General features: G+C 47.3%; 2 protein-coding genes across 5 annotated transcripts; both read right to left on the bottom strand.

Moving 5' to 3' along the window:
- Positions 1 to 347: 347 nt before the first annotated feature.
- On the bottom strand, positions 348 to 2985 carry MYADML2 (myeloid associated differentiation marker like 2). Its single transcript, XM_084646485.1, has one exon. The coding sequence runs from the start codon at positions 2602 to 2604 to the stop codon at positions 1696 to 1698; it is 909 nt and encodes a 302-aa protein (XP_084502611.1). The 5' UTR covers positions 2605 to 2985; the 3' UTR covers positions 348 to 1695.
- Positions 2986 to 7339: 4354 nt separating this feature from the next.
- Positions 7340 to 20845, bottom strand: NOTUM (notum, palmitoleoyl-protein carboxylesterase). 4 transcript variants are annotated; one of them, XM_084647010.1, is made up of 12 exons: positions 20830 to 20845; positions 19216 to 19560; positions 17875 to 17927; positions 17337 to 17432; positions 14028 to 14088; positions 12217 to 12275; positions 10855 to 10957; positions 10058 to 10249; positions 9259 to 9359; positions 8996 to 9143; positions 8395 to 8442; positions 7340 to 8282 (listed from the first exon to the last, which is right to left on the bottom strand). In XM_084647010.1, exons 2-12 carry the CDS (start codon positions 19542 to 19544, stop codon positions 7976 to 7978), a joined length of 1497 nt encoding a protein of 498 aa, XP_084503136.1. In that variant the 5' UTR covers positions 19545 to 19560; positions 20830 to 20845; the 3' UTR covers positions 7340 to 7975. The 4 variants fall into 4 exon arrangements, with proteins under 4 accessions (XP_084503136.1, XP_084503137.1, XP_084503135.1 ...); XM_084647011.1 differs by lacking the exon at positions 20830 to 20845 and adding an exon at positions 20307 to 20466; XM_084647009.1 differs by lacking the exon at positions 20830 to 20845 and adding an exon at positions 20374 to 20452.
- Between the last annotated feature and the right edge of the window lie 316 nt (positions 20846 to 21161).

The raw sequence follows: 21161 nt of genomic DNA, 5'->3' as shown, positions 1-21161 counted from the left end.
AGCACCTGCTTGCTGGACACCTGTTACTGGTGACCAACTCCCTGGGCTCCTGCCAGGCCTTTTATATCCACTGCAGATTCCTCAAAGACATGTTGTCTTAAAGAGACAGTATTTTTTTTCACTTGCACTTTTTAGAAAGCAAGCCAATAATTCCTGTAGAGAGTTCCACACCTTTCCCAGCATGTGGGCCAAGTCCATTCAATAAACACCAACAAAAGAAACATACTTAAATACTTTCAGTAAAACCTAGACTAGATGGGGTGTGAACAACTTTTTTTTATTTGGTGGGTGATAGAGTTAAAAATATAATACCAATTGAATATTTCTTTGAATAGTTTTGTACCATGACTACTTTTGTCCTCTTTTAATTAAGTGAGATAAATGCACTTCCACATTTGACGTTTTATTCATGCAATCCATAAAACACCCCTAGTTATCTGGTACTGTCACACTACATAGTTTTGGTCTCTTTCTATTACTATTGTCCCATTGAGCTGGCTGGCTCCATGTAGCTGGATGCCTTCCGATAGAGCCACTCATTCTCTTTTAGAGCTCCTGTCCAAGATGGGAATCTGTGCAGGAGGAAAATCCCCTGGAAGGCTTTTGTCTATTGCTCCCTAGTGTGGTGAAAACCCTTTTGGGAAATGTCTTTCATGCATTTTCTTGTTTGACTGTGGGAGCAGCTCTCTGTCTTGGGCTTGATAAAGCTTGTCCCTGGGGTTCGTAGCCAAAATGGTTGCTTCTAACCTGGAGAGAGAGCAGCAGAATCACCCAGCATCTCTCATATAGTTTTTCTTTAGCTGCCCAAACTCCATGATATACATTGAGACACTGTGAAATGGTTCCTTCCTTCCAGATTGCACCTTCTTCTGAGAGAGAGAGAGAACAGCTGGGATCTTTAGAGACCCTGGTACAGAACATGGTGCTCAGTGGACTTGACTATTAGATTTTGTACACCCACCCTAAGTTATGTTAGACAGCGCACACTTTATACATTAAAATATAAACCATAGGCTGTGCTTTTTTGGGAACAGGGGGAAGGTATGCGTAGAAATCTGTGTTGGGGGGGAAATAGAAGAGGAGTGTCTGCTGGTGTATTTTTGGTGGGAAAGGTAACGTTGGGGAGGCTGTATCTGGGGAGGGGAAGGTGGGAGTGTATGGATCTGCATTGTAAGGTTACCCTGTGACTTTATTTCCAGTTAAACACAGTTACTTTTGACAATGTGTCATTTTTATTTGTGGCTTCTAATCTGACCTCCTAATAGATTCACACACATTCTGCACAAGTATCTGAATAAAAGCAAACTGCTTTGGTTTCTTGCTGGACTGGGAATTCCTTTGGATGAAGAGCAGTTTCCATTGGGTGTAACCCTGAAATCCTGAGCCATGCTATAGGAGACCAGAGAGGGTGTTTGGTGGAGATGCAAGGATACTATCCAGTTTGCTATGCTATTCCTTTCCCCTATACAGAAGGGATGAAGCAAATGTTGAAGGGTAAGAAAGGTTGTTGTCTTCTTTCCAGACTCATCTGCTGCCCACCCATTACATCTTGTTCATTTACTGGTCCAGTCTTAACCTTGAAGTTTGTTACATTTATTGGTGTGTCTGGCTCAGCAGCTACTTTCTGTAACCCCTGTCTCCAACAACTCTGTTGTTGCTTGAGCCCTGATGGTTTTGCAGGGGCAGCATTGGAATTTAAGGGTGTGAGACAAAGCGGATACGTTGAGAGTATGCCAAGTCCACAATGTAAAGCACCAGGTTCACATAAGTAAATATAGCAATCACCAGTTGGCTGTCCCAGGGGCATTTGCCCTGGGAGCACGGGTAGGGGCGCCATGGGGACCCATACTTACTATCAAAGCAGAACACTGGCCAGATCACTGCTGCACTCACATACATGAGGATGGCCATGAATGTGTAAATGACCACAAAGCGCTCAAAGGGGCACCGCAGCATTGCTGTCCTTCCCGTGACATTGAAGGCCACTACCACCACTGTCACCACAAAGCAGAAGCCATAGACAGCCACACACCATTGGGTAGCCACATAATTGATGTACTGACTGTCATTTACCAGTGCCCCAAAGATGATGCAGGCCACAAAGGCCTGGACAATTTTCAAGAGGCCAGATACTGTGGCCATGTAGTTGGTCACCTGTCCTGGCTTGGCTCTGGTTAGAAACACCTCCACAGCATAAGCAATGAACATGAGCCCTGCAAAGACACTGGCTGCTATGCGGAAATCTCTCACCTTGCAACTGATGGAATAACAGCCAAACTGGGCAAAATAGAGCGGGTAGATCACAGCCGCAGTGATGGACATGAGTGTGGCCAGCATGGCAAAAGCAGCTGTGAAATTTCCCCAGGAGATGCTCAGGCAGCTGTGGAGACGAGTGAACTCACAGGTTATTATAAAGATGGTGACAGCAAAACAGAAACACCAGACGAACATGCAGAAGGTGCCATAGGCTGCACTAAATCCCCCCTGATGGGCCACCAGGCTGAACGTAGTACATCCAAACGCCACTTGCAACAAACGGGCTATTCCCACCGGGGATGCCACTGCTGCTGTGTTCAAATACGGCCCTCCTGAGCTCTCCATCATCTGATCAGAGCAGGTAACAAGGCAGTTGGAGACCCCAAATCTTTTCAGGTTAGCTCAGTTCTCTATCCCTCTGCCAGAATCTTCGCTGAGCGCGTATTTCTGGCAGCCTCTCAGAATAGCTTCATTTTCCTGTAGTAAGATTATTGACTGGTTCTGTTTTCAGGCTGAAGGTAGCAGAGAGCTATGAAGATCAGCTAACCCAGCGGTACCAGGCAGGATCTGTGAAGATTCTCTTACTCTGTCTTTTCACTGTCTCTTCCTTCAGTCTCTAGCATGGTCGCTTTCTCCTTGGTGGCTGACATTTTATTCTGTTTTAGCTCGGCAGCTGTAGTGCTCTGCTTTAGTGCTGTAGGAACGCAGCAGTATAAATAGCTGGCTATATTAAGAGTCCTGGAATGGAGTGAACTCTGTCCTCTGGAACTATGATGAGCTGGTGTTAGTTACACTCAAACTGTGGACTCCATCAGGGGTTCCTGATTAACAGCCTGCATTTCCTCTACTGCCTGTTTTGTCATTTAAGCACTGACCGTCTGTCAGCATTCCCAGACCCTGCAGAGGTCTCAGATCCTCTTGGGGAGAGTGCTCAGATCCTACCACACCACAGAACCTGGAATTTGGTGTTGCAGATTCAATGGCACCAGATGGGTATATGGATCTGGTGGGATCACAGAAGCTGTGGGAGGGAGGGGTGTGTGGACCCAATGGCACAACAGAAACTAATTAATTTTGCTTCATTTGATATTGGGCACTAGAGTAGTTTGGCAAATGGCTAATGCTATTGTGGTGGGTCCCGTGCTTTTCCTTGGTGTGGTGGGTCAGGGGGCTGCCCCTGCCCCTGTTCTTGAGCTCCACTAGTACCCTGGACAGGAAGAAAAGGGGAGCAGGGAAGGGACCCAGGTCCACCTCCTACTCCGGTCCCAGCCCCTTCAGCTTCGCAGGCTTCTTACCCTCTTTCCCCTTGGGCAGGGTTTCTCTTGGTCCTCTGTGCTGGGGAAGTCCCTCTGCCCTGCCTGGGCAGGGTCTGCCTGCCCCAGTACTTTGATCCTATGGTCAACACCAGTCATCTCCAAACTACAGTCAGCTCTCCTTCCCTTCTCCTGTCTGACTGAAGCAGGGGGGGTTTATTAAATCTCTGGCAGGGTCTTAATTGGTTCCAGGTGCTCTAAGTAACCTGCAGTCGCCTCTCCGTAGTCCACAGGAAATAAGGCTCTGATCATCCTGGGGCTTCTATACCTCCCATTGAGCAGTCTCCTTCTGTATCACAGTAGTTAGATGTAGGCCAGGGTCCTGAGGGGCAGCATCCTGGGGCGGAGATAAATGTTTCCATTGCCATTATGATCTGATTCTGTTCTGTGCTTGGCTCCAGCAGCTCTCTTATCTCTGGAACATTATATTCAATGGCTCCTACCAGCACATGCAGGTCTTTGACCCCTTGGATGGGGTTCACTGATCACTGGGATGCTGAATCTAGTGTGCCCTCTTGGCTTGGGATGGAGGTTTTCTGATCTGTGGAATTTCATGCCCGGTTCTTGTCTCACTGAAGTTTTGTTTGTGCACTGGATGTAAGGGTGTGGAGGAATATGTATTTTATTTACTTCCTTAAAGTGAAACAGGTGGTAGATAAATTGCATTTTTAGTCTTAGCCCAGAAAAGCAGAAAGGGTTAACCCTACAGCAATATGGGGATATTTGTCACTAAAAGGTATTGCTGTTGTTTTGTCCTGGACACCAGTGTCAGCCTTTAGTATGGGAACACCTTTAGAAATGGGTTGGCTGCTCGCTTTCTTGCTGTGTCCTGTCCTGCTCCTTCCTTTCTCTCTTACTTTAACAGTAAAGTGCAGGTTCCTAGAGCTTTGGGTGACAGGAAGGACTGCAACTGGCAAAATAGGACTAACTTTTGTTCTCCTACCTTTGCAGACTCCCCTTGACTTAACTATTGACCAGGTGCTTGAAGTGCCCACAGTAATTATGGCAATATTCTTATCCCCTATTCTCAAAGGCTCAGAACTTTCCAAAAAAGCCATTTTGGCATGTTTTTCCCCAGGGTTGGTCTTTACCCGAAGGTGGATTATATTTTATGTATTGTAATTTTTGAAAATTTTAAAACCCCTGCAGCAATTTCAGAGTGATGGAAGAGAGACAAAAATATACAAAAAATCCTCACCCAACTTTTTTAGACCCTGCCACAGCCAAAAAATGAATAGCTGGAGAGTGAAGCTTGGCCTGGACATAGTCCTCAGTAAGAGCTAGCATGTACTGAACATGCTCTAAATAGGTATGCACTACTAAAAGGCCCTGGTTTGCAATTGGATCTATGCAAGTGGGTCTTTGTGTGTGTATGGAGCTCCATGAACTTCAGAGGGAGTCTGTTCACTTGCAAGAGTCCATCTGACTAAGGTTTAGGGCTCTAGTCAGTAAAAATGCACTGATTGGTTGAAAGAACTTACAAGCTGTCCTGATGAAGCCTGTGAACTCCCAAAGTATAACTCTTGTAGAGCAGGAGTTCCCACATTTTATCATGACAACAGAGTGGCCTATGACCATCTATGAAGCCCTGACTTCTTGGAATGCAGCCTAAACTACCATCAGATAAAGTCATATAGAAAGGTGAGAGATGCTGAGATTGTCTCTTACTAGGTGTCTGTGCAGAGCCAGTTCTGATTGGGTCCTTTTTACTTTAGGCACTACAGCAGTATAAATAAATAATAAGAATGAATTTTTTCTGTGAGAGGCTCCCTAATTCCTTTCTCTCCTATAAAGATTTCCCTGAGTCCTTTCTCTGGACTCCAGTCTTGTGTCCTATATGGTGTTTTATACCATTGATCACAACATTCTTTAAATTTCACTGGAGCAGATTGTCATTCTTCCTGGCTGTTCATTTTCTGTTTTTTGTTCTTTTCAGCCCAATGGACTATGCTTTGTTTGGTTAGACTCACGGCTGATAGGTCTCCAGGTTCCATCTATGGGGTGAAGCCCAACACTGGAGTCATGCTCCTTCTGAGTACTGGTTAGTCACTTGTCTCGTATACTGGTGCCATTGAGTGGTTACTCAAGTTTTGTATGAGTCCAGAGAAAGCACTCTATTCCATCTCTTCTTGTTTTCAAGAGTTCTTGATGTTATTCATTGGATGGGGCTGCTTCTGAAGCCAGTTCTATAAATTTATTTTGGTTCCAGACATGTATGTTGTGTGTCATTGTTATTCTGTGAGTATCACATTTCTTACATTAGAAAGGTTTTGTGTTTCCCTGCGTAGAATTTTTCAAAGCTGTTCAGAGCACCTCTCGTTTTGTTACACTTATATTTCTAATTACGTTGTCTGTATTTCTGGCTCCAGCTGTCTCTCTGAGCTGGCATTTAGTGTAAGTAGAGTGGGGACAGAGACTACTCTTCTTTTGAAGATCAGGGGACATTTGTATTTCACAGAAGAGACAGCTCAGGGCCAGGAGAAGCAAAGATGACTTTGAGCCACATTTTCATTGCCTGAACTTTTGGGTTGGTTGGGGACAAGTGCAGCCCCCACAGCTATTCAAATTTATGGGTGCCCTATGCAGTCTGCATTGAAGCCCAGAATCTTCGTAGCACTCAGCACCCTGGATACTCCCTCCCCAGGACATCTCCCCATACACATTATGCTATGGGATCAGAGTAGGGTGGCTGGATGCTGCTCTTGTGCCAGAGAAATTCTTCCCCAGCCTGTTGCGATTTCTTTAAATCCCTTCTGTGCAGCATATAGGGGGCCAGAACTGGCCCTTGAGCTTATACACTTTCTCATTGTGAAACTGGTAGACATGGCTGATTTCTAACAGGAGTAGGAGTAGGCAGGATATTTTACCTCTGAATTTGGCACTAGTGTGACCACTGCTGGAATACTGTGTCCAGTCCTGGTGTCTACTGTTCGAGGAGGATGTTGATAAATTGGAGAGAGCGTTCAGAGAAGAGCCACAAGAATGATTAAAGGATTAGAAAACATGCCTTATAGCGGTAGACCCAAGGACTATAATTGGAATGATCTTAACAGAGAGAGAGTTAAGGGATGACTTGATTACAGTCTGTAACTACCAATATTTAATAATGGGTTCTTCAGTCCCCCAGAGAAAGGTATAACATGAACCAGTGACTGGAAGTTGAAGCTAGACAAATACTGAGTGAAATAAGGTGTAAAATTTTAACAGTGAGAGCAATTAACCCTTGGAACAACTTACCCAGCGTCAAGGTGGATTTTCCATCACTGACAATTTTTAAATCAAGTTTGAATGTTTTTCAAAAGGATCTGCTCTAGGAATGATTTTGCAGAGGCTTGTGTTCTACAGGAGGTCAGACTAGATGATCAGAGTGCTTCCTTCTGGCCCTAGAATCTATGAATGTAAAGATTTTTAAACACTTAATATTTGAAACTCTTTACTTCAGTTTCAGCTCTGCTCATAGTCTGGAACTGTGATCCTGTATTAATCAGTGCCATAGGATGGTGAATTCTGACTACCAAGTTCTGTAACTAGACGGTGCATTACATCCTTTCCATTCCAGAAATAACAACAAACATACTACAAGGGGAACATTGGAATCTAATAATAATTATAATAATGCCAATACTGCCCTCTCCCACACATGTGATCAGAAGAAAACCCCATCCCCAGGAGCAGTATTTAAAACTTTACTAAGACATATGAGCAGTTCTCCGGTCAGCCCTTATAAATAGCATTTACATATTAAAATAAATATGCCCACATTGCCATAGTAGCAGGAGGTTTTTTCATTATTTAAAAAAAATATGTTACAAAACAATATCATTAATTTTATATTTCTTGCTTATTTTTTTTAAAAATAAGTAATAAAAAAGTCATTTTATAAAATAATAAAAAAGTAAATTGAGTATAAGAGTGTCCGTTCCTAGCACATGTCCTTGGTTTGTACATTATGATACATCATGAGATGTTGACCTCTAGGAAGTCATGTAATCCTTCACTTCTAATTGGACAAAAAAATCCAGTGCTTTTTTCACCATATGTTGTAAGTCTATGATGTGAAACATTCTCAGCAAGGGTAAGAGTCCTTTTAGCTCTTGGGAAGGGTTCTCAAAGCTGGTGTTTATAGCATTGCTGCTCCCTGCTTCAGGCCACCTTGTGTATCACAGAAAGAGATTCTGAACAGCCAAGACTAGGCCCTGAAGTTTAGAGGTAATGAGTTTCAGTCAAATGGTGTAAGCAAGAATCTGTTCTTTTTTTTTTTCTTGACACACACTAAGCGTGCTTGTGAGTGTGCATGTGTGTAAGTGTGCCTGCATGAGAATGGAGAAGGTTAAAGAGTTTGGGAGAGAAGCTTAGAGCCTCCCCTTCCTTATCTGATCATTCTGCCCTTTCATAGAGAACCCTTTCTAGCTATCACTGCTCAGCATCCCCAGAAGTTTACTGGGCTCCAGGCCCTGTTGCTGTGCCATCTTCTGAACATCAAACCCCATGTGCATGAGGAACTGGATCACATTCATCTCCTGCCCCGTGAACTGGTCCCGGATGGTAGGGCATGAGGGGTTACAGTGGGGCCAGGGACAGCTGTCAATCAGGTGGATTGGGCAACCCTTCAAAGGGGCTTTCCCATTTTTGTTGCTGTCATGCAGGCTGCGGTCCCAGCAATGCAGGGCACGGGGTAACGAAGTTCCTTTCACCTGAATGTCTGTCCAGTGACTGCAAAATCAAACCAAAAGATTGTATCAGTGGGTTAGGATATCAGTATTACCATATTCCCTTTCTTGCTAATTCATGACATTTCATAGACTCCGTGAAGAGAGACACTTACTTGCGCGTAATGATCTCATGAGACAAACAGGCTGGAGCAAAACTAGCACTGAAAGGAAAACACAGATCAGGTATGGTGAGAAGGCAAAAAGGTGACTCATCTCACAGATAATTTCTGCCCCTGTCCTGGAATTGGCTAGAAGTTCTGCTGTCCCTGGCATGATGCTTGGATACCACAGTGCTGGGCATGATATAAGAATCTGAATAGACTAGAACAGGGTGGAAGTTTCAGAAAATGGCACGTTTCCATAGCCTTATTGGTCGGGTGCATTTATAGGGGCTCATAGGTGCTACAGTGACTCCCATGAATAGCTGATCTAGCATGAAGCGTCTAAGACATACGAGAGGTTTCATGTCATCCTTTCACCTGTTGCCGGGGTGTTTTATGATCAGTGTCTCTTAAAACACCCCTGTAGAACTCTGTTCCTGCCTCATTTTTTTTCAGATATGTTAAGAGCATGTTTCCTGATGCAGATTAGGTACAGATACCAAATAAATCACATTGGTATCAAGAGAGCCATTGTGAACTTCCCACAAAACAGCTTATGCAGGACTTCTCTTAGGGGGAAAAACACCCCAGCTTTTCCTACCGCAGTACTCACGTCACATCCTTCAGGGTATTTCTTAGCTCCCGGCCCAGATTCTGGATGTAGAGCCACTGCCCCTCCTGGACAGGCTGTCCAGTTAGGTGCACATTATCTACTGTGAGCTGGGCCTCATCAAAGAGCCATTGCACCACAAAGACTGGACCTAGAGGGGAAAAGAATTGGAGAGAGTCTTCATCAGGTTAGCAGCAGTAAATGAAGGAACTGCCCAGGACCAATTTCAGACTCTCAGGCAGGTAGGCCTTTCTTTTTGCACTTACATCGAAGAGTGGGATAAATTTTATAGCCAAAAAAGCAATTCCATTCCTCTCCCTCTTTAAACTGCAGTTTGCAGCGTTCAGGAACAATGCCATTCCAATATCTGAAAGATATAGCAATGGTGGGGTTAGTGCCATGCAGTCTCATTCTGCTTGGAATATGTCCTATTCACTAGAACACTGGGGCGTTTGCTGGTTGCAGTTGGAGAGTCCTCTGTGCACGAATGAAGCAGTGAGTGCAAAAAACCGTGCACAGAAGAACAGAGCTAACCTTTCTTGATTCAGCTGGAAGGCAAGCAGGTCTGAACAGTACTATTTAATCAAACTTGACTTATAAATGAGAAGAAGGAGAGCTGGCATTTCATTAGCCAGTGATACTCTCTGTTCTGGAGGTGGACTGGCTACTCTGATAGGACTTTTCCCGTCACTTGCTTTTATGATCCTAGGGTATGGCACCTTCCCCTAAATAACAATCAGATACTCAGTGATGGGAGCATTAGAGAGATGGCAATTTCAGTTTATTAACAGCAACATTCTTCCCTGTGTCTGTCAGGTCACATCAATGTATTGTGTTACTCAATACAGTGTCTGTAATGTCACACAGTCTCGTGAATATGCCTTTGAAATGATGTTTTTTTTCTTTAGAGGTAGAAGCTCATTAACAAAGGGTGAGGCATGTGATAGGTATCTTATAAATACAAAAAGGACGCAAGGAAGACAGGAAGAGTGTCAGAGCCCCGCCTCAGGATTTCGCCTCATCCTTAGCTCTTGGGGAAGGGTAATTTAGAATAGTTTATTGTACCTGATTCCTCTCCTAATAGCTTCTGTTGGGGCACAGGTTATGGTATCAATACAGTCAGTTCTGCGGTACTGTTTATTATCCAGGAACCAGCCAGAATCTGCCAGCCCTCGGACCTGAATCCCTTGGTAACCCATCTCCTCCAGCTGCTCTGCTACTCGATCCACATTCAGAAGCACCCCAGTTCCCCCAGCACTGCAATGAGAAGATCACTAATTCAGTTACAGACCTGACATTGTTGCAAGACAGCTACGATACATACTCCTTTTACAGTTTTGATGCATTGAGCAATTTGACCAGTCAGTAAGGGCATAATCTAGTCACTAGTCAGCAAGTTATTTCCTCACTTCATAAATTCTCAGAAATAAAATCAATGCTAACTAGTTCAGCAACCAAAAGCCATCCATTTTATTTTCTTCTTTCTGGCATAGCTCTTTCCTGTTATTAGCAAGAGCTTTGGCAGCTCAAAATAGAAAGACCCTGAAATTTGGAGACAAAATTTTCCATCTGTTTCTATTATTGTCTAATATTCTTTCCCCATAAATAAATTCCTCTGAACCAAAAGCCAGTATTTCTACATCATTCCCTATTGCAGCTCTTACAGGAAGAGGCTGAGAGGAGTATTTGTGCGAGCTTTCCCCTACCAGTGCTTCTGCCTCACTCCTCGTAGCACCACCTGCAGGCAGTGTCTGGGAACTAATCTCCCATGACTAATCTCCTGTAAAGACAGTGCTCCATTGCAGTTGCTCTTTCATATTCTTTATCTCTTCATTATAGGACAATCTTATGCAGACACTTACCTGCTTCCGGCCAGGAGTAGTACCTTTGCATTATTAAGGCCTTTTCCCACCAGCTCCTTTACTACCTCTTGTATTATGAGGGCTCCCATGAAGGCATATTCATCTGGAAAAGAAAGAGTTCACCATCAATAGGACTGTGATGTGTAGGCTAAAACTTTGCTGAGGAGGCTTCCCTCACTCATGCCCATCCCACAGTTGCTCTGAGGTGAGAGACAGTAGCTGCTTAACTGTTGCACAGCAACACTGAACAACAGGATAGGAAGTGAAAAAGAATATTATAGCCAATTGAAACTACAGGGGAAATTTAGAAACGGAGAATTATTTCATTATCTCACTTGGAATTTGGCCAGGACACCAGAGCTAATGCCTCTGTTCTTGCAAAAACTGTCGTGGGCACCCACAAGTGGTCAGAATATCAATTTCACATCAGTGGAAAGACGACACATCCAGCCAGCAGCACAATGGCTGACAGTACAGCATTGGTTCAAGCACTGATTCAGAGGAAAGCATATGTCCTGCTGAATTACTAGTACTACTTCATGCAGCACCTTCGGGCTGATGCTCCTCTTAGTTACACCAGGCTATATCAGGAATAACTTGACTAAAGTCAATGGAGATTTATCCAGTGTAAGTGAGAAAATAAGCCCCCTTGAGTCTTCTGTAGTGGTCTCACATCCAAGTACTAATCCTGGTTATCTTTTAAGACTCATCATATCCTGAGGTGGCATGATTCATCTGCAGGATGTTAAAGATATTTAATTTTATCTGCGTAAGGAAATGTCCATCTTTGTGTGCCAAGGAGACATCACAATGTTGCACTGTTGTCACAGTGACATTGTGTTGATCCAAAACCAGTATCATCAGGCAACAGCATCATATTATATTATAATGCACAGGTTTTTGTCTTGCAGGCCAAATTGCAAGCAGCTTCTGCCCAACAATGGGTGAGTTTCACATCCATTTGGGACAAGAATGAGACTGAATTCATTACACTTATCACTGAGGTCTGCAATATGAGAAGACACATTACAAGCCATGGTGCCCCAGCCACTCCATTTAATTTGCAGTATATGCAGGGTGGGAGAGGCTTATCTAAAAGGAAAGGCTGCTTCAGGAACTCCAGGTGCAACCTGCAGGGACTAGATGTGCATCTGTGACATCCCTGCATGCAGGGGCTCTGAACCATGTCCCTGCAGGATGTGATGAGGGGAGAGGGATGTTTTGTCTGGAGGTTACTTGTTATTCTTTCCTGCTTCTCAGCAGGAAAAAGCTTGTCTCTCATTCGAATAATTTCAGAGAAATCAGGCCATATCCTCTAATGTGTGATGACTGTCTGGCAGCCAGCCTATTGGCAGCACTCACTTTTTTCAGATTTGGAAGAGGCACCACTCCAAACATCACTTGAGCAATAGGGGATGAAACTGCAAGAGATGAGAAGTTTGTGAGCACTCATTTTCCCTTGACATACACGGGGTGAGGCTGGGGTCAAGGAACTGGAAGGAAATCCTGCGAAGAAGGGAAGGGACCGGTTTTTTGTTCAATGAGATGCTTATACCACCCCCTTGAATACTCAAAGGAAGGATTACCTCCAGTGGCGTCAGTTACAGTTGCTTTTTTTTTTCCTTCTGGATGTTACCCTTTTTACTGAAATCTTTTTATTGATCTAATTGAGTAAGGCTATGATTTAATCACGGGTATTCTTAGTAAAAGTTATGGACAGGTCACGGGCAAGAAACAAAAAAATCACTGTCCGTGACCTGTCAGTGATTTATGCCATAAATACCTGATTGAATCTTATGGGGAGGGGTGCTGTGGGGGGTGGGGGTGGAGCCCATGGCACCAGCTGCTGGGCAGGGGATCCCCAGGGGCCCACGGCACCAGCTGTGGGGGGGAGCCCCAAAGGGCCAGTGGCTGCTCCGGCTGCTGCCGGAGGAGGAGCCCTGGGGGGCCAGCAGCTGCTCCATCCGCCACTGTGGGGGAAGCCCTGGGGGGCCAGCCTCTGCTCCAGCCGCCCTGGGACTGTCAGGAGCTGCGGCTGCTCCTGCCACCTCCAGGACTGCTGCTCAAAGAGTCCCCAGGCCCAGCTGCATTGGCCCTGCTCAGACGGTCCCAGGGGCCACCAGAGCAACGGTCAGCGTGGCTGACTCCAGGGCTGGGGCCGCTCCAATGGTGGCTGCCTCCGGGGTCGCCTGAGCGGCTGGCTGCAGAGCCACTCAATCAGTGGCCATTGTGGCTGTCCCCAGGGCCTCCTGAGCAGCTGGCTTCAGGGCCAGCTGCTTGGGCAGCCCTGGATCAGCCGCACTGGCCGCTACAGAAGTAACTGAGGTCACAGGAAGTCATGGAATCACTGACTTCCATGACCTCCATGACAAACATGGAGCCCTAATTATGAGGCATCATGCTCTAGAGCACAAATCTAAATTCTAATCCTGGCTTTTCCATTGACTTGGGCAGCGTTGGGCAAGTGCTTTTCTTTGTGCTTCAATTTCCCTCTATGTAAAATGGAAGAACTCACCTACCCTATGTAATTGCTAAGTATTGTTATTAAATGTCTCTGCAGGAATGGAACTATTTTTCTATCTCTTAGCTTTTTGTCCCCAGCTGCTGCAATAGAAATTGTCACCTATATCCGCTTCTCTTCCCCTCTTGCAGCACTGCAGTCCAGAGGGTCTATGTATAAGCACAAGCAAGCCAACCTCCCCCTCCTAGGTCTCCCCTCTGGACAGAAGTAGCCATCCAAAGCTCAGAGAACTGTCAGGCACATCACCAGCCACAGGACCTGATATGGTATTTCCCAATTTATTCCTTTGGGGGATATCCTCTGGGATCTCCCCAGTTTTTCTTGACGTTTATCATTAGACCAACCTATGCCTTCAGCTGAACTGGACACAGGTCACTCTGGACCTTGTCAACACCAGTCCTGGGAAAGCTGAAGTGGTAGACAGAGAGAACAATATAGGGTTTTCCCTTTTACCAAGGATTAATTATGTTATCTGCCATAGTAGCACTCCCTGCTCTTGCTGTCCTAGGAAGCAATAGACCATGTTTGCATGGTCCACTCCCCATTCTTACACCATGTCTGGGGTATAATCCCCTTCCCTTTTCCTCTCATGGTGCCTCTTTGTACATAATTTTTGGAATATAAACTTGTTCCCCTTGGTGCCCCTCCTTACACCATGTTTGCGTTCCACCAGTGCGGATTTTCTTCTGGCTGTGATGACAGGATCCCAGTTCCTGCAGGTGGATGAAAAGAAATATACAAACGCTGTTCTCAGATTTTAAAGCAATAGGAATGAGCCTGGTGTGGGGGCTCTGGCCGTACAGAACGGGAACTTACACTTTGATAGCCATTGGTGAAGTGGGAGGAAAAAAGAGAAATGTGTCTGTGCCTACATCTTGGTGGATGTGATTTTCAGCCCTTGATTCACATCAGACGTGAACCCCAGCACTTCAAGAAGCCTTATTACCTCATGATGAAGAGGCGCTGTGGCACCTACTTAAAAGTACATTCTTCCTGTAACCCCTAAATTCTGGAAGGTAAATTCCAATACTAGCAATTATAGGATTTGTGTGAATGAGAGAAAGAACCTACATGTACAATCAGCCCTTGGCATAAACGGGGCAAGGGAAGGTAGAGACCCCATAATCCTGTGCTGACTCAGTAACTCTGGTCCACAGACATGTGGAGATCCATGGTGTTACCTCCGCCTTCTAAGCAGTATTAAAAGAAAATAAAAATTCATTAAATGCTTCCCTAATCTTACATCTTCACAAAGGCAATTGCAGTATAGTAGAACCTCAGAGTTGTGAACACCAGAGTTACAAACTGACCAGTCAACCACACACCTCATTTGGAACCGGAAGTACACAATGAGGCAGCAGCAGAGACAAACAAAAAAATGCAAATACAGTACAGTGTTAAACATAAACTACCAAAAAAATAAGGGGAAAGCAACATTTTTCTTCTGCATAGTAAAGTTTTAAAACTGTATTAAGTCAATGTTCAGTTGTAAACTTTTGAAAGAACAACCATAACATTTTGTTCAGAGTTACGAACATTTCATGAACACCCTCCGTTCCCAAGGTGTTCATAACTCTGAGGTTCTACTGTACATGCCAAAGGAATATTATGCAGTGATGAATGGGAAGGAAGGTGGGGCCTTCACAAGGCCATATGGGAGGGCAGGTGAGGCCCAGAAACTCACAATCTGGTTTCGCATCTACAGCAGTTTGGGGCCTCCAAGTCATAGGACCAGGCCTATCTGAGATAGATAAACCGATCCAAGTGAATTACATAATAGTGTGTGTGTGTCCCGCTGTGAAGGCCTCTCCCCCAAACTACAGTGAATGAATTTCTTCTGGAAATTTGACAGGCCAAGATTATTGTACAAGAATTTCTAAGAGCCTGTTATGATGATTACCCCTTTAAGAACAACAGATGAAATATTGAAGTCCAAAGGTTCCAGTGAGGCTGGCCAAAGAAGTAGGAGACACAGAGTCAGATTCTGGCCTGCACTATGACCCATTTATACCATTCTAGTGATGTAATAGAACCTCAATGGCCCTGATGGAAATTCCTCCAATGCAAGAGCAGTGTAGAGCTGATGTGGGCAGCCCTTCATCATTCTCCTGTGCAGTCCCCAAAGTAGAGCCATGTCAGGGAGAGAGCTGTGGTTGGTGTATTGAGAGCTGGATGGGGAGTGGCCCAAGTGCAAAGTACTCCAGTTATTTCCATCTGCAGCTATGTCAGCTATGCAAAGCCGCCATAAATTGAAGCACCCCCTAGGACTACTCTAATTTATGCTGGGAGTTAAGCCACCTCTTAGAGAAGCTCAGAATTAGGGAAGTGAAAATGTGATGTATATAGCTCACCTTTGCTCCCCACCTCCTGTGCTGCGCCTTCTGTGCTGTGCCTCCTGAAAGGTGCAGCATTGAATTTGGCCCACAGTCAGGGAGCAGTGGGGTATGAAGCTCAGCAGCCAGAAAAAGGAAAGAGGGGAAGGAAGGTTGGTAATCTGTATTTCTAGGCATTTATCTGATGCTTTGAGCATCAAGTATCATTCACCCCATTATACAGAGGGAGAGAGGTGAAAATAAAAATAAGATAAGGGAAGTCACCAAACAACAAGAATAGGAAAGCATTTAAAGAGAAACTGATGTAATTGCTTCCAGTACTACAAGAAGCTAAGCACAAGAACCCATATCTTTTGGTATGATCTACTTTCCACTACCCAGCAGCACGAAGTAGATGGATTCTGGCTGAAAATGGCTAACAAAATTCCCCTTGTGGAGGGAAATTCCAGTTGGCATAAAGGCAGCTGAGGCAGTGCCTGCACCAGGTTTAGGCACCATGTTAGGAGATGGAGGACGGCTATCTTTCTCTTACGACAGTGCTATCAGTTAAAGCAGCACATCAGCTGCTCTGAAACTGGAGCAGAATCAGGGAGCCAGTTGTGGATCGGCCCCTGTCCTGCACTGAGAGGAGTTTGGGCACAGAGAAAAATTGCACCTAGATTCACTAAATAAGAGTATGTACCATTAAACGTCAATTTTCAAAACAGATTCTGCTGCTGGCTTTGAGTGGCTCATCCATTATGGGCAGAATTGCTGACTGAGGCTCAGGTCTTTCAACATGAGGGTAAGGGTCTCAGAGGGAAGAAATCTGTGTGAGCATCTCCTTGCAGAGATCCCTTCCACCGCATCCTATTGGCGGTGAGGAGTCAGGACAGTGTTCTTCCCTAATCTTGACAGATCCCCAGAGAACCACACTGATCCCTGGGGATCTGCAGGAAGTCAGGGCCATCCACATGGTGGCACTGTCTGTCTCCACTGACTCTAGCTCCTTAGCACATTAGAGCCATGTTACCATGGTGGTCCTCCTGCCATAGCTCCCTCTGGGACCTCAGAGGGAGAAGAAAGGGAGGGACCTCCCCCCCTAGAATATTGTATATTTGATTGATCTACACAGGGCTGGAGGAGGGGGGTGATATGTAACCCGCAACCCACCCACCCGGTGTAGACCTTGGACTACACTTTGAAAGACTCTTGTCTCCCATGTGGTCCCGTAGGGCAATATATAAATCAATGATACTCCTTTATCTGGGATGTGTACCGTACTGGTCATCCCATCTGTAAAATGATATTGCAGAATTAAAGGGGGTTCAAAGAAGGTTGACATCCCTGCAAGTGTACATGCATACATGTATATGTTTTCATGTTTCTGCGAGAGCATGTGCATATGTATACTAATTAATGGCAGTGTGTATGCATGTACAGGCAAATGCACGTAAGTGACTATTACATTGTGTTACTATCTGAAGAGGAGCAATTATGGGGAAGTGACAGTGTATGTTGTGAGGAACTCTGCTACACTACACTACAAAATCTGTGTATCCCCCCTTTCTTTTTTTCTTTTGTTATTATGTGTAGAGGGTAGATGTAATGTGTAATGGTGTTTCTACCCCCTGCACAGAAAGACTTACCAGTTTTGGTAATGGGCCACTCCTTGGAGCTCATCAGCCTCCTCATCGTATCATAACGGGTATCACAATTTTCTCTGTTAAAGCAATACCATCCCCCTGGGTCATGAGAAAAAAAAAATCAAGTCAATTCCTTGCTGTCATTTTGTTCAGGGAAGGAGTGGCAGAGTATCACAGAGAGAAAGAGATGAACGTGTACAATAGAACATGGGATTTCCAGGCTGAGATGAATGGTGCAAGCAGTGGGTAAAGGAAATAGAAGAAAGAAGTAGTTGGATTAAGAAGCTCTGATTAGGGTCAGGTGGGTAGTTAGGATGCCAAGAAATGCACTAAATTGTCAGGCAGCGGAGGCATATGACAAAGTGATTGGGTTGCGTGGAAGGATGAAGACACTGGTTATGCAGAAGGCAGCCAGCACACACATTTTGCACAGCCTTTGAAGAAAGCAGCTGGATAGCTCTCCCCTACCCCCACCTCTTCATTTACCAAAAAAGGCTAAAAAGCTTGACCTGTGCTTAAATAAAAAATAACCCAGGCTCACCTTCCAGGAACAGCAGCCACCTTCTACTGCCTTTCGATTCTTTGAGGTAGTAGCTGAAGAAAAAACAAGCAGAGAAAGCAGCATTAAATTCATTAGGCAGACTGACTAGCTTAACCACAAGCTCTTTGATACACCAACTCATTATAATATCAAGAGGGTTACATAAAATATTTGGTTAAAGAACAAGAGTAAGAAACAGGAAGACTGTCAGAAGAGCTCCAAACCCTCTGATCAAAGGGCCTTCCCCGAGATCCTGAGCCAGGCAGATTGGCTTTTATCTGTCTCCAAAATAAATGCATTAAACAAATTCCTAGAATTCCTGAGAATTTCCAGGCAGGAAAGAGTTATTCCACCTGTTGCTTGCTGTGTTTTTAGTAATGACCACGAGGTGGAAGCAGAGTTTGAGTGCTAGACAAAAATGTTCATACTTTGTTTTAATATACATAAAGCAGGAATAGGAGAGGGCCAGCGATCATAATAATAAATAATAATTGGCACTTCTCTGGCTTCTTCCAGTAGAGGATCTCAAGGCACTTTACAAAGTGGGTAAGCATTATTATCCCCACTTACACACACACAGATGAACAGAGAACAGTGCTGGCTCCCTGAATTAACTACCTCATGCTGGTGAGGGTAAAAATAAAAGAGGGATGAAGATGAGGGTGATGAAGATAATGCAGAAGGAGTCAGGATCAAGTAAAATAGCCCCAGGCAGCTTTCTTTCTTAGGACTGTGTCCCCATGTCATCCTCTCCACCCCTGTGTCTGTGAACTTCTTTGGCTGCCTTTGAATGTGCCCTTAAATGCTTCGGATTCTAATGGATTTTGGAAAACTACTGATAAGTTAAAATGAAGGACATTGACCCTCCCTTCCACACCCCACAGCCTTCAGGGTTGGGAAGCAAGCACAGAGACCACTGTCCCTGCGAGGGATGTGAATGAAGTAGCTCTAGTAAAGTGAATGAAGCAGGATGGGAGATGAGCATGGAAGAGATGAAGTAAAGGAAAAGGACTAGAGCTGGAGAAGCAGGGGCGCGTGGGGTAGGTCATTCCCCAAGATCTCTGGGGATGGTTCTCCGGCATCCCTTTCAGTCCGCAGGAGCCCTCCAAGGAGGCCGCTCTGGGGCACAGGATAATGCGGGCAGAATCGTGAAGCCAATCGTGGGGAGATGAAAGGGCCCCTGTAGTGCGGGAGAGCAGAGGGGCCAGGACTCGGAACTGAGGCCGGCTGGGGGTGTATCGGGAAGGGCTGCGCTGGGGGCTGGTCGGGACCAGGCTTACCCCAGGGTCAGGGGAGGCTCGAGCTGGTTATGTTCTGGAGAGGACCCCAGCCCGCACTCACCCTGCCGGGCTGCCGTCGTTGCAGGTGACCGAGCTGTTGAGCAGGAGATGGAGGCGCAGCTCGTGGTGCAGGTTCTGGGCCGAGCACGGATACAACGACTGCGCCAGGCTCTTGATCTGAGCCATGAAACTGTCCATGTTGCCTTCCACGGCGGTGAAGTCCAGCGGGAAGCTCTCCACGGGCTGCCCGGTCGCTTCGCTCCGCTCCCGGGCTGCCGCCGCAGCCGCCGGCTGCTGCCCTCGCCGTCTCCAGTTCTTCCTGCCCTCGCCACCGGGGCCCCAGTGCAGCAGTCCCAGGAGCAGCAGCACTTGCACGGTTCCTCTGCCCATCGCGACCCGGAGCCACCTGCGGGGGAAGGAGCAGAGGAGTTGGGCGCTCGGACGGGCTCTGCCCCCTGCTCCGCTCGGCTGCAGACTGGCGGGGGCTCCGGGTCCCGGGGGAACTAGTCCCTGGGGGCGGGCAGTGCTCCGCGGGCTCCGTCTCCCCCGTGCTGGCCGGGGTTGGGGTCTCTGGCCCGGGCCTGCTCCCGCTGTTCCCAGGGCAGCGCAGGGTCTGGTCGCTCGGCTCAGTCCCGCTCCAATGAGCGGCGAGGGTAGCGCCTGGGCGTAGTTAGCGGGGGCCGGCGACTGGTGCCCGGGCTCTGCGGCGGGGCTCGGGGGCGCTCGGCTTTTCTTGGCGCACGGACTCGCCTTCTCGTCCCAAACCACACGCATGACAGAGGGGCACGGGGAGCCCGCCGGGGGCGCCGCCAGCCCGGGCGCCGCGTGGGGCAGCAGCCGGCCAGCCCCGCCCTGCCCTCCGCCCCTTGGGATCCAGGCGGAGGGGGGGCTTTACTGTTTCCTTGCCAGGAGATTCCGGCCTTTGCTCTGCCGGCTCTTGCCCCGCCTCTCCCGTCCCGTCCCGTCCCGTCCTGTCCGGGCGCTGCGAGGCGATGCGCAGCGGGGGGCAGCAGCGGCTCCCCGAGCCAAGGGGCGCTGCGCTCCAGGGCGGGCTGAGCCCGACAGGCCTTTGAAGTGCCCCGCGCCCGCCGCCAGGCCCTCTGGCCCGGCGGGCTTCTTTGCTCTGGGAGAAAGTGCCCAGCCGCGCCTCACCTCCTCTCCGCGGCTGGGCTCGCTGCGTGGGGCTGCGCGCCCGCCCCAGCCCCGCGAGCAGACTCACGGCCTGGGACATTTCCACGGGCTGCTTCTCCAGTGGCTCCTGCCCCCTGCCAGGGCGCTTCCCTGTCCCCTGTCCTGCCGCAGTGGCTCGATCTGTGCCCCCTTCCCGGGGCTCTCTGGCCCTGCGCGGCTCTGAACTGCTCCTCCCACTCTTGCACGCTGGCAGGGCTTGCTCGAATGAGTGTGGCAGCCCGATCCCCATTCAGGAGCCGAAGGATTCCCCGGCTCTGGATGTTTGATTGGAGTTTGAAACAAAGGCCTCAATGTTCAGGACTGTAGGGGGTGCAGGCGGCTGCTCCCATTGCTCCTCTCTTCCCGCCAGCACCTGCCTGGGGAACAGCGGGGCAGAATGAACTCCCCGCGTGTGAGCCAGGAGCCACCGGCCTCCCCTGGCCTGGAGGAACGTGCCCGGCCAAGGCTCTGGGGTAGGGTCCGGAGCTGGGGCTGCAGAACTCACCAGGCTCTGGAGCGGAGGCTGAGGCCAGGGCAGACCCGGTTCTGTCTCTGGTGCTAGAGCTGAGCAATCCAGAGTGCTGCATGGAGTGGGACCCCTTCAGGCCCTGTGCCTGGAGTCTCTCTCCTATGAGATGGGGTCATGGAGGCTGCTCTGCTGCACCAGAGCTTGGGGGAGAAGAGAATGAGCTTGGTGAAGGTTGAGATGGGACCCAGGACAGGTGTTCCTGGTTTTCAAAGGAGAAAGAAGCTGCCTTTGGTTAGCTCCAATTCTTCCCCTCTTGTGTCCTCCCTAAGGGCCTGTTATATTCCCCAGGGTTTAGATGTGCAGAGGAG

The sequence above is a fragment of the Lepidochelys olivacea genome (genome assembly GCF_965140295.1).
Source record: "Lepidochelys olivacea isolate rLepOli2 genome assembly, chromosome: 14".
In the NCBI taxonomy this organism is placed as follows: Eukaryota; Metazoa; Chordata; order Testudines; family Cheloniidae; genus Lepidochelys; species Lepidochelys olivacea.
Note: the sequence above shows the minus strand (reverse complement) of the source record. Positions and strands in the feature narration are given on the sequence as shown.

Bases quoted from the DNA above. Each gene is read 5' to 3' on its own strand.
- MYADML2 (XM_084646485.1), bottom strand. From the start codon at position 2,604: ATGATGGAGAGCTCAGGAGGGCCGTATTTGAACACAGCAGCAGTGGCA.
- NOTUM (XM_084647008.1), bottom strand. From the start codon at position 19,928: ATGCGTGTGGTTTGGGACGAGAAGGCGAGTCCGTGCGCCAAGAAAAGC. The intron at 10,250-10,854 runs GTAAGTGTCTGC...TTCTCATTGCAG, and splicing joins CTACTCCTGGCCGGAAGCAG to TGCTGGGGGAACTGGGGTGC. The intron at 8,443-8,995 runs GTGAGTACTGCG...TTTTCCTTTCAG, and splicing joins AATACCCTGAAGGATGTGAC to TGCTAGTTTTGCTCCAGCCT.